General features: G+C 41.3%; 1 protein-coding gene across 5 annotated transcripts in view; it reads right to left on the reverse strand.

Moving 5' to 3' along the window:
• LOC122550794 (NEDD4-binding protein 2-like 2) overlaps positions 1-11046 on the reverse strand; it is a 62031-nt gene extending 50985 nt beyond the window's left edge. The window contains exons 1-2 of one of the 5 annotated variants that reach the window (XM_043692061.1): positions 10979-11046; positions 7144-8153 (exon numbers count right to left, since the gene is read on the reverse strand). In XM_043692061.1, coding sequence (XP_043547996.1) covers positions 7144-8153 — 1010 coding nt within the window. In that variant the 5' untranslated portion in view covers positions 10979-11046. Of the gene's footprint in view, positions 1-7143; positions 8154-10564; positions 10891-10941 lie in introns of those variants that run through there. The other 4 variants (XM_043692059.1, XM_043692058.1, XM_043692060.1 and 1 more) reach the window with 4 other exon arrangements.
• Positions 11047-11311: the final 265 nt, after the last annotated feature.

The following is an 11311-nucleotide window of genomic DNA, read 5'->3' on the forward strand; positions in this document are numbered from 1 at the left end:
CTTTTCCAGCAATAAAGTTTCAACTTTGATCTCCAGCATCTGCAGATCTCACTTTCTCCTCGAAGATTTCAACCTACTGCGAATCCTCTTACAAGGATGCCTTCCTTGAAGAAGCTCTCTGCCTCTCTCTACAAAGATTTCAGTGAGTCCCTCTCTCACTGACCTCTTTCCACCTATCACATTTCCAACTCCCCTCCTCCAAGTCCCTCCTCCCTACCTTTTATCTTCTCCTGCTGAACACTCTCTGCTCATTCCTGAAGAAGGGCCTGTGCCCGAAACGTCGAATCTCCTGTTCCCTGGATGCTGCCTGACCTGCTGTGCTGTTCCAGCAATAAAGTTTCAACTTTGATCTCCAGCATCTGCAGACTCACTTTCTCCTCTGTAATCTCCTCCCAAGCTTCCCAGAGAACACTAGGATAAATCCCATCCAGCTCGGGGACTTATCTATTTTCACATTTTCTAGCATTGCTAACATCGCCTTTTTATGAACCTCAATTCGTCTAGTCTAATAGCCTGTATCGCCGTATTCTCCTCGACAACATTGTCTTTTTCCAGTGTGAATACCGACAAAAAATATTCATTTAGCATCTTTCCTCTGACTCCACGCATAACTTCCCACTACTGTCCTTGACTGGCCCTAATTTTGCTGTCTTCATTCTTTTATTCCTGACATACCTACAGAAAGCTTTAGGGCTTTCCTTGATCCTACCTGCCAAAGACTTCTCATGTCCCCTCCTGGCTCTTCAAGATCTCTCTTTAGGTCAATCCTGCTAACTTGTAAATCTCACATGCCTCACAAAAGACTGAACCTTCACGTCTTATCTTCTTCCTCTTGACAAGAGATTCAACTTCTTTAGTAAACCACGGTTCCCTCGCACAATCACTTACTCCCTGGAACAGGTACATACTTATCAAGGACACACAGTATCTGTTCCTTAAACAAACTCCACATTTCAATTGTGCCCCTCCGCTGCAGTTTCCTTCCCCATCCTTTCCATCATAAATCTTGCCCAAATGCATAATAATGGCCTTTCCCCCAGCTATACCTCATGCCCTACGGTATGTATCTATCCCTTTCCATCACTAAAGTAAACGTAACTGAATTGTGGTCACTATCACCAAAGTGCTCACCAACCTCCAAATCGAACACCTGGCTTGGTTTCATTATCCAGTACCAAATTCAAAGTGGCCTTGCTGCTTGTTGGCTTATCTACATACAGTGTCAGGTAACCCTTTAGTACACACTGAACAAAAACTGATCAATCTAAAGTACTTGAATCATAGTATTTCCAGTCAATATTTCCAAAAGTAACTACCCTGTTACTTTCACTCCTATCCAGAATCACCTTTGCAATCCTTTCCGCTACGTCTCTGGAACTTTTCGGAGGCCTGTAGAAAACTCCCAACAGGGCGACCTCTCCTTTCCTGTTTCTAACCTCAACCCATACTACGTCAGCAGACGAATCCTCATCAAACTTCTTTTCTGCCACCGTAATACTATCCTTGACTCACAATGCCACACCTCTCTCTCTTTTACCACCTTCCTTGTTCTTACTGAAACATCTAAACCTCAGAACCTGCAACAACCATTCCTGTCCCTGCTCTATCCATGTCTCTGAAATGGCCACAACAAAGTCCCAGGTACCAACCCATGCTGCAAGTTCACCTACCTTATTCCGGATGCTCCTGGCTTTGAAGTAGGCACACTTCAAACTACCTTCCTGCCTGCCGGTATACTCTTGTGACATTGAAACCTTATTTATGACTATACTACTCACAACCTCCTGTACACTGGAACTATAATTCAGGTCCCCATCCCCCTGCTGAATTAGTTTAAAATCTTCCAAGAGCATTAGCAAATTCCACCCAAACCCCCCCAGCTAACCCCTCACCCCAGTAAGTCTACACCCTCCCCACCCCCACAACAGAATCCAAAACGGTATACTTGTTACTGAGGGGAACGGCCACACGGGGATCCCGTCACCATCTGCCTGTTCCCTTTCCATCCCCTGACTGTATCCCATCTACCTTTCTCTCCCCTTATCCAGTCCCTTCCCACTTACATCTGCGATTCTTCTGATGCTTTGCTGGCATTCCCAGTTTGCTGGCAGCAGTTGCCTTCTATTCACCATGGAAATGTGTTGCTGGAAAAGCGCAGCAGGTCAGGCAGCATCTAGGAAACAGGAGAATCGACGTTTCGGGCATTAGCCCTTCTTCAGGAATGACTGAAGAAGGGCTAATGCCCGAAACGTCGATTCTCCTGTTCCCTAGATGCTGCCTGACCTGCTGCGCTTTTCCAGCAACAATTTCCATCTCTGATCTCCAGCATCTGCAGACCTCACTTTCTCCTTCTATTCACCATGGACAGGCAATCCCTTTACATGGACAATCTCCATAAAGATGGGGATTCTCACTTTAAACAACTTCACAATTAACTTCTCTCACTTTCACAAAGGTATAGCCATAAGTACCCGCTTAACCCCCAGTTATGCCTCGGAACAGAGGATTTTAAGGGGCTTGACAAGGTAAATGCTAAGAGAATGTGATCCCTCATAAGACAGGCTAGAACCAGAGGACATAGTCTCAGAATTAAGGGACACCAATTTAAAACTGTGAGGAAGTTCTTCTCTCAAAAGGGGAGAAAGTGAGCACTGGAGATCAGATTCGAAGAGTCTATGCTGGAAAAGCATAGTCAGGCAGCAGCTAGGAGCAAGTGAATCAAGCTTTGAGCATCAGCTCTTCATCAGGAATTCCTGATGCAGAGTCCTCATGCATATTTCAGGCTGGGAGAGATAAATTCTTGATCTAGTGGGGGAAATAGAGGGTTATGGGGAAAGGGAGGAAAGTAAATGTGAGAAATGTTAGCTCATTCATGAGCCTATTGAATGGCAAAGCAAGCTCAAGGGGTTGGACAGCCTATTCCTGTTTCTAATTCTTATTATCTTATGGACTGTTTCTGAGAGTTATGTGAAACATTTCTTGTTCCAATTCTACTCTGGTCCTTCCCTACAACTCTTTCTCTGGTACATTGAAGATAGCATCAGTGCTGCCCCCAACTGTCTAGGATTGCAAGAATTTATCAATTTTGCATCCTCCTCCTCCCCTCTTCAACATTTTGGATTGCATTTCTGGGGATAAGGTGGCCAGCAAGGTGGGTTCAGAAAAACCAAGAAAGCTTAAAATAAGGAACTCTAAGACAGGACCTAAGGCCCAGATCAATTATCTGTCACATCTCACTGAGATAATGCATTGAAAATCAAGGCCCACCATTCCAGGAGTCATCACAAAAATTAAAGATTTTTAACTAGTATGCAAAGATTCCCCCAACTTATGTGAATTGTAAATCCAGATTGCCAGAAAGCACAGATTAGGTTTCTATTCTGAAGAATGACTACTTATTACCAGTCAAGCTACAGACAAAACTACGAACCACTGATACATAACTATACTAATTAAAACTCTAAACCCCATATAAATGTACCTTTATAAAACTAGCTGTGTGCACACACACATAAACAAAAAAAAAAAAATTGCTGTTATAGATGGATGTAAAGACTGGGAAGACAGTTCAATGCTTCCTGTTCACAGGGTTACGAGATGGTTCTCATGATTCTTGTGCTGGTTATAACACTCTTTTGCAGTTGACCTTGTCCAGATGCTTCCATGGTCTTCTGTAAAGAGGCAAAGCTGGTAGATTCATTGATAAAAGTTACAGCAATTGATGATGAAGAGAAGATAAACTGGTTTTCTTCCAGCTCAAACTGGTTTTTACTCTCTCTTATTTGCAGAGTTCTGAATCTGGTAGAGACCTGAAAGCTTCCCTGTATCTTGTTTACACCCCCAAGCTGTTCAGTTACCGGAGTACCAACCACATGGTGTTGGCAGGCAGAAAGTCTTTCTCATCGACAGCTAGTCCACAGATCAGCTACTTGTACCAACCAAAACTGTATCTGTACACACCCCGGGCTCCAGCTCATCTACAACCACACTTTAACCATTGCTCAAACAAACAGCTGTGTGAACAGTGCTTACAAGGAGCGTCAGGCTACTTGCTTTCAAAACATACAGCAAACCAAGGATTGTTGTGGGATCAAAAGATTTCACTCATACCATTCCATAATTAAAAAACACAGAACACGACAAAATTCTCTATGTCAAAATAAAAGACAGCATCGCTTTACAGATAAGTGAGTCATCAGCAAAAAACTGCATAAGACAATTTAAATCAATCTTGAAATCGTGACTTTTAATCTGCAGAATTTTATTTACCCAGTGTATACTCCTCCTCCAACAACAGTATCTGTTTCAAACCACCCATCTTCTATCTGTCTTTACAGTCAATGAGTGTGTATATTTAGGATTTTAGAAGTGATTTGTTTTAAATTGTATGGGATTTCTAATCTACAGTCTTTTGTTACTTAGCTGTATGCTACAATAAATACTACTATTTTTCTATTAATGACAAAACTTGGTGTGAATTACCTTTGAATGAAATAGCAGTCAGTCAGGCATACTGGTTATCTTTATACAATTTGGAATGGCTTGTGGAAGAGCAGGGCATGATTTTAGAACACTTTCCCCAGTTAACTTGTAAGAGATGTTTAACGGGCTGTCTGAGATCCAATGATTAGGGATTAGGCAAACGGGAATATGGAGTTGGTGCAAGCAGTAAAAGTACAAAACAAAGATTTTCTGCAGTGGTGACAGTAACCGTAATGGATTTTGAGGAATTAGCAAAAGTCAGACTGCTGGAATTAGTAAATCAATTAGAAGTGGACTAATACAGGCAAGATTAGATACATCAAGTGCCTAGTCATTTGAGTTCTCAAGAATTCAAATGCAGCTTGAACATGAGAAAGTGATAAAGCAGCTCAAAACAGAGAAATAAAGTTTTAAAATTAAAAGAGTCAGAAAGGGAACTCAAAAGACATGAGCCTGAAGAAAAGGGAAAAGAGAAAGCAAGTGCAGGTAGAAAACTGGGACTAAAGTTGCCAAGGCAAAATTAGAGGAAAGAAATAGGGAATATTAGTTTACAGTGATGCAGTTTAAAAAAAACTTCAGATATCAAAGCAGGTTCCAATGAGGAAGACAGTAGTTAAAAACCTAAGTCCAGCAGGGAAATGTTTAAATTTGTACACTACCTACCAAAAGTTGAGGAACAGGATATGGAGGCATACTTCTTTCAAAGTAGAGTCATAGGTAGACAGGGTGGTGAAGATAGCATTTGGCACGTTTGTCTTCATTGGTCAGAACATTGAGTGTAGAAGTTGGGATGTAATATTGCAGCTGTACAGGACATTGGTGAGGCCAGTTTTAGAATTCTACATTCAATTCAGATTGTCCTTCTATAGGATGTTATTAAACTTGAGAAGGTGCAGAAAATATTTGCAAGGATGTTGCTGGGTTTGAGTTATAGGCAAGAGGCTGAATGGGCTGAGACTATTTTCCCTGGAGCATCGGAGACAGATGGGTGACCTTTTAGAAGTTTATCCTTGAAGGGGTGGATAGGGTGAATAGCCAAGGTCTTTGTATTAGCATGGGGGAATCCAAAACTAGAAGGCATAGTTCAACGGGAGAGGAGAAAGATTTAAAAAAAGGACCTGAGAGGTAACTTTTTCAGCAGAGACTGGTACATATATGGAACAAGCTGCCAGAGGAAGTAGCGAAAGCGGCCACAATTACAACTGTTAAAAGGCTACTTGGGGTTGAGTCTATGAATAGGAAGAGTTTAAGAGGGATATGGGCCAAATGTTGGCAAATGCGACTAGCTCAGATTGGTTAGAAACAAAAAATAATGTAGATGCTGGAATCCAAAGTAAATAAGGAGTCGTCTGGAAGAACACAGCAAACCAGGCTGCATCAGGAGGTGGAGAAGTCAATATTTCAGATATTAAACCTTCTTCAGGACTAGATCTAGTCCTGGAAAAGAGTTTACGCTTAAAATGTTGACTTCTCCACCTCCTGATGCAGCTGGCTTGCTGTGTTCTTCCAGCCTCCTGTTTGTCTACCTAGGTCAAGTCGGGGTATCTGATTGGCACAGACAAGTTGGACTGATTCGATTAGATTAGATTCCCTACAGTGTGGAAACAGGCCCTTCAGCCCAACAAGCCCACACTGACCCTCCGAAGAGTAATCCATCCAGACTCTTTTCCCCCTGATCAATGTACCTAACACTAGGTGTTTAGCATGGCCAATTCACCTGACCTGCACATCTTTGGACTGTGGGAGGAAACCCACGCAGACATGGGGAGAACGTGCAGACTCCACACAGACAGTTCTCCGAGGCTGGAATCGAACCTGGGACCCTGCTGGTTGACGTTTCTAAGCATTACGAGTGGGTAGGAGAATCATAAAGGCAAAGTTCAGAAATCTGAAAAAAAAAAGCCTGCTGAAAGCGATATTGAAACTCAAAGGATAAATTCAAGTAATTCTGACAGGTGGATACAGGCATTAGGAATAAATAGCATATATGAAGCTGAGAAATCACTCTTTGAAACTCATTGCCTTTTTTTAATTTGAATACATGCTGAAGACCAGAAAGTGCAACTATTAGATAGGCAGTTGTAATGACTGACAATTGAGCTGATGCAAAAGAAAAACAGAACTTTTTTTGCCTGTCATCTAAATAGACTTGACGAGGAATGGTGGTGGGAGAGTAAAAGGAAGACAAGTAGCTAGCTAAACAAAAAGACAGTTTGGAATGACCCAAAATCCCCTTCTTAGATCAGAAAGGAAGATGCTGAGGACAGAAGAGAAAGATCAAAGGACCAAGTGTTTCCAGTGTACTTAAAATTAGATACATTTGTTCAGATTGACAGCCAAGACAATGGAACATACAATGGTACATAAGAACGAGTGTGAGAAAGGATAACAGATCAAACTGCACCTATAACTATAAATAGGAAACCAAAGGAAAACACTGCTGACTGCGGGAGAGAGGAATAAGAGAAGAATGAGATCTAAAGAGTTTTGGCCAAAAGGAAAGAGATCCCCTTTTTCTTCACGCAATGAAGCGAAACCCATAACTATTCAAACAGAAACGAGTGACTCAAACTCTTCTTGGGAAGGACACAGGTTTTCATCCAAAAATTACGCATTTCTAAGCTTAACTTGTGAATTGCAAACAATTCAAATTAAGCTTACCGTGAAAGAGTAGATTTTCCACAGCCTGGTGGACCACGCATAAATATGAGAACTTTATCTTCAATTCCTGGTTTTAATTGCGGTTCTGTTTTCTGATGCTGCTGACACAAATGATATATACCAAGCCCCAGCATATTGGATTGATGCTCCACATTTTCACGTGGACAATAATCATGAAAGTAGTTTTGCCCAGGTTGCATTCTGTTGTCGCCGTTGGGGAATGCCCAAATGCTACAACACTCATTTCCAGCTTGCAATGGCACAGTATTGTTGCAGACACTGCTGTAGCTGTTACTTAAAGGTGGCTTGTTATTAGGAAAAGGCATCAGCTCCTGTGATGGGCCACTGTATCTTTGACAATCGAGTGGAATACCAAACCTTGGCAGAGGTGGTTCTTGCGGACCAATAAAAGCCTGTGGCTGATTCCATTGAGGCCTTGCAGGAGACAAAATTTTATTCCAATCTGCATTACCTAAGTGTTCAGTGGTTGGAATTTGTGGTCTACCAATACGAGGGTCACATACATCTTGAGCTTTATGTTTCCCATTTGTAGTCTTTTTGCATGTCTTGCCAGTCTTTTTTCCATCACGTTTATCCACAGTTGTGTTTCCTTGACATTTTTCTGAACTTACTAAATCATCCACACATTCAGTTTCATTTTCAATTTTCTCCAATTCCTTATAAAATAGGCTTAACTCATTTTCAAGTTCAGCATTGTTTTCAGGCACAGTAATATCATTTTTATCAGGGTGCCCGCTGTCCTCTTTGAATTTCAAAACTGATGACTCAATTGCAATGTTTTCATGCTGAGAACTTGAATTGGTGTGTGGGGCACAGAGTTCAGATTCATTTTGCTTTTCAGCACCATTTGTTTTTTCTTTTTCAGGCAATTCAGTGGAATCACATTCACCTTCTTCAGCAACACTCTCTGTTTTTCGTCTTTTTGAACGGGGACCACTCATTTCTCCTTCAAGTTCTGAAGACCCAGCACTAGTTTCTGCATTAGACATCTGTAAATAAGATGAGCATTCATTAAGTATAGAAACTTTTTACTCTGGTCACATAAAAATTTTGAGAAGTATGTGACCAAACATTTAATTAGTTTTTTTTTAAAATGTAGCTATAAATTGGAACACAACTAGCACATTTTCTTGCTTACTGAACTTATTCAAGTTTGTTTAAAATAGAGATATTTTGTTTGCACAAAATAAATCTTTGAATGAAATGTATGCACACTGAAAGATTTCATGTTTTCAACTTGAAATTAGGCAATGTCAATTTGGTCCAGTGCTCATTTGTTCAAATGCACGAGGAAAAATACATGCACTTTTTACTTTATGATTTCATAATACTTGACTTTTTTCAGTTTTCAAATCAAAAGAAAAACAACATTGTTGTTTTGAGACAAGTTGTTGTGACTCAAAATTGTCATTTTTCCATTCCTTTTATCTACAACTACACCCTCATCTCCTGCAGAAGTAACAGCACTGCATTTTTCAAAAATATGTTTCTATTCTATGAAACGTGAATATCAAGAAACCAAATGGTTAACCCAGTATTTTATTATTCTGAAACTGTAGTTCTTTAATACAAAGGATAGAAGTACTAATCAGAAATGTTTGAGGAAGGCAGTTATTTGCACAAAAGATGCAATGACAGTTGGAACAGGTATAGGCAGAATTGATTAGTTCCAAGTGTTAACACAATGATTTTTAAAACATCAATATTTCCTTGTGGTATAAAACATCATAAATCATACAAAACTTCGAGGTTACCCAAAATTGCTTGGCTCCCAAACAAGCATCCACAGCACAGTTGTTAACATTCTCTGCTGAGGCAAGAGACTTCCACTCTAGCACAGGAGCACAAAAATCTCAGCTGAGTACGACATTTTTGGACGCTGTCTTTTTGATCAAGACACCAATCAAAACAGTCCCCACTCTGAAAGCAAGTAACATTCATTTAACACAAATGCCAGGCAATGACTATCTCCAATAACAGGAAATCTAACCATCGCCCCTTTACATTCAGTAGTGTTGCCATCACCAAATCCCCCACTATCAATATCTTAGGAATTACAGTTGATGAGAAACCTCACTGGACTTGCCATATAAATTTGCTGGCTACAATAGCAGGTCAGAGGCTAGAAATACTGCTGCAAATAACTCACCTGACTCCCATCTACAAAGGAGAAAGTGAGGACTGCAGATGCTGGAGATCAGAGCTGAAAATGTGTTGCTGGAAAAGCGCAGGTCAGACAGCATCTAAGGAGCAGGAGAATCGACGTTTTGGGCATGAGCCCTTCTTCAGGAAGGAAGCCCTTCTTTCCTGAAGAAGGGCTCATGCCCGAACGTCGATTCTCCTGCTCCTTGGATGCTGCCTGACCTGCTGCACTTTTCCAGCAACACATTTTCAGCTCCCATCTACAAAGCACAGGTCAGGAGGGTGATGGAATACTCCCCACTTGTCTGAATGGGTGCAGCTCCAACAACCCCCCCAAGAAGCATGATACCAAAGACAAAGCAGCCCACTTGATTGGCAGCACATCCACAAGCACCAAATCCCTCTACCATCAACGCTCAATAGCAGCAGTGTGTATTATCTACAAGAAAGCTCCTCAGATGGCATCTTCCAAGCTCACAACTACTTCCATCTGCAATTTCCCTTCCAAATCATCTATTTTCCTTCACTGTTGCTGGGTAAAAGTCCTGGAACTCCTTTCACAAGGGCATTGTGCATCTACCTACAGCACATAGACTACAGCTGTTCAAGACGGCAGCTCACCACTACATTTTCAAGTGCAACTAGGGCCGGGCACAAATGCTGGCAAGCCAGCGACATGCAAGTCCCACGAGTGAATAAAAATTTTGAAATACCTGTTTGAAACAAACACAGGAGTTTATCTTTTGCGGTTTAGATATTTAGCATTCTATTAACAAATAATTTTTTAAAATGTTAGTTATGACGTTTGTATTTCAGTCTTTGATGTGCACAAATTTACAGCGGTGATTCCCGCATTGCAACAGGAAGGAGTTGGCTGAAATACAGTTCGCGGATGGTAGATAGTCATGAGATGCAACTCAGAATCCAAAGCGTTTACCTCACTGAACAAGTGTCAACACTAGCATAAGCAGTATGCTAAAATAGGAAAACAACTGTAACAGAAAGACTAATTTTGACGTCCCTGGTAAAAAGCGCAAGCTCAGATACCACATATACATTTAAAACAACCTATGAATAACTGTACTCTCAAAGCTGATGAGTTTTGAATAAATACAACTACTCAGGGTTCTATAGTACTTATGAATGCAGCTCTTCGGTCAGCAAGTTGCTGAAACCACAGGCCTGGATTTATTTATAAACAAAGGAGAGACAGTCAGTCAAGAAATAGTTCAATAAAATTAGCAGGTGCGTGCATTACAGTTCATGGCCGGCAAACACGAAGGGCATGCACAAGCTGCAACCATGGCCAACAGGTCCTGCCCGGAACAGATAGAGTGATCCGGAAACACAAACTTCACTCTCCACTCCACCCCCTCTCAATTCGATCCTTTCGGCCAACTAGATTTTCTAAACAGTGGGGGGAAAAAATAAGCAGAATGTCGGCGCCATATGACAGCCTTCACCTTCAAGACCAACTATGGCTGAGGGACAAAGGGCAGAGCCGGTGGAGCCAAGACCGTAACTAGGCCTAAGCTTTAAATCTTCTTTCACAAGCTGCCCGCAACCAGTTAAATTGTGGAAACGAATGAACAAGAACACTGACGCTCCTTTCTTCAAAATCACAAATCAAACTACCTTTTTCTTTACATCATATCTTGGAGCCGACTCATACCGTTTCAGCAAGCGACCAAGTCTAGGCCAGTGACGTTAGCAGCCGCACGGCATTCTGGGAGTTGTAGTCCGCGGGTTACAAAACTACAAAGCGGAGTCAATGTGCACATTGGAGGAGACGGTGACACGTGATGAATTCACTAATTCAGACACACAAAACAATGCTCTGGGAGCATGGATTCAAATCCCATTAAAGTAACTGGTGAAATTTAAATTCAACTTATTCATAAATCTGAATTTGAAAGCCACGCTCATTAATGGTGACTGTGACAACTATCACACAGTCATAAAACCTCACCTGGTTCATGGATGCCTTCAGAGGAAATCATCTCCT

The sequence above is a fragment of the Chiloscyllium plagiosum genome, chromosome 6 (assembly GCF_004010195.1).
Source record: "Chiloscyllium plagiosum isolate BGI_BamShark_2017 chromosome 6, ASM401019v2, whole genome shotgun sequence".
Lineage (NCBI taxonomy): Eukaryota > Metazoa > Chordata > Chondrichthyes > Orectolobiformes > Hemiscylliidae > Chiloscyllium > Chiloscyllium plagiosum.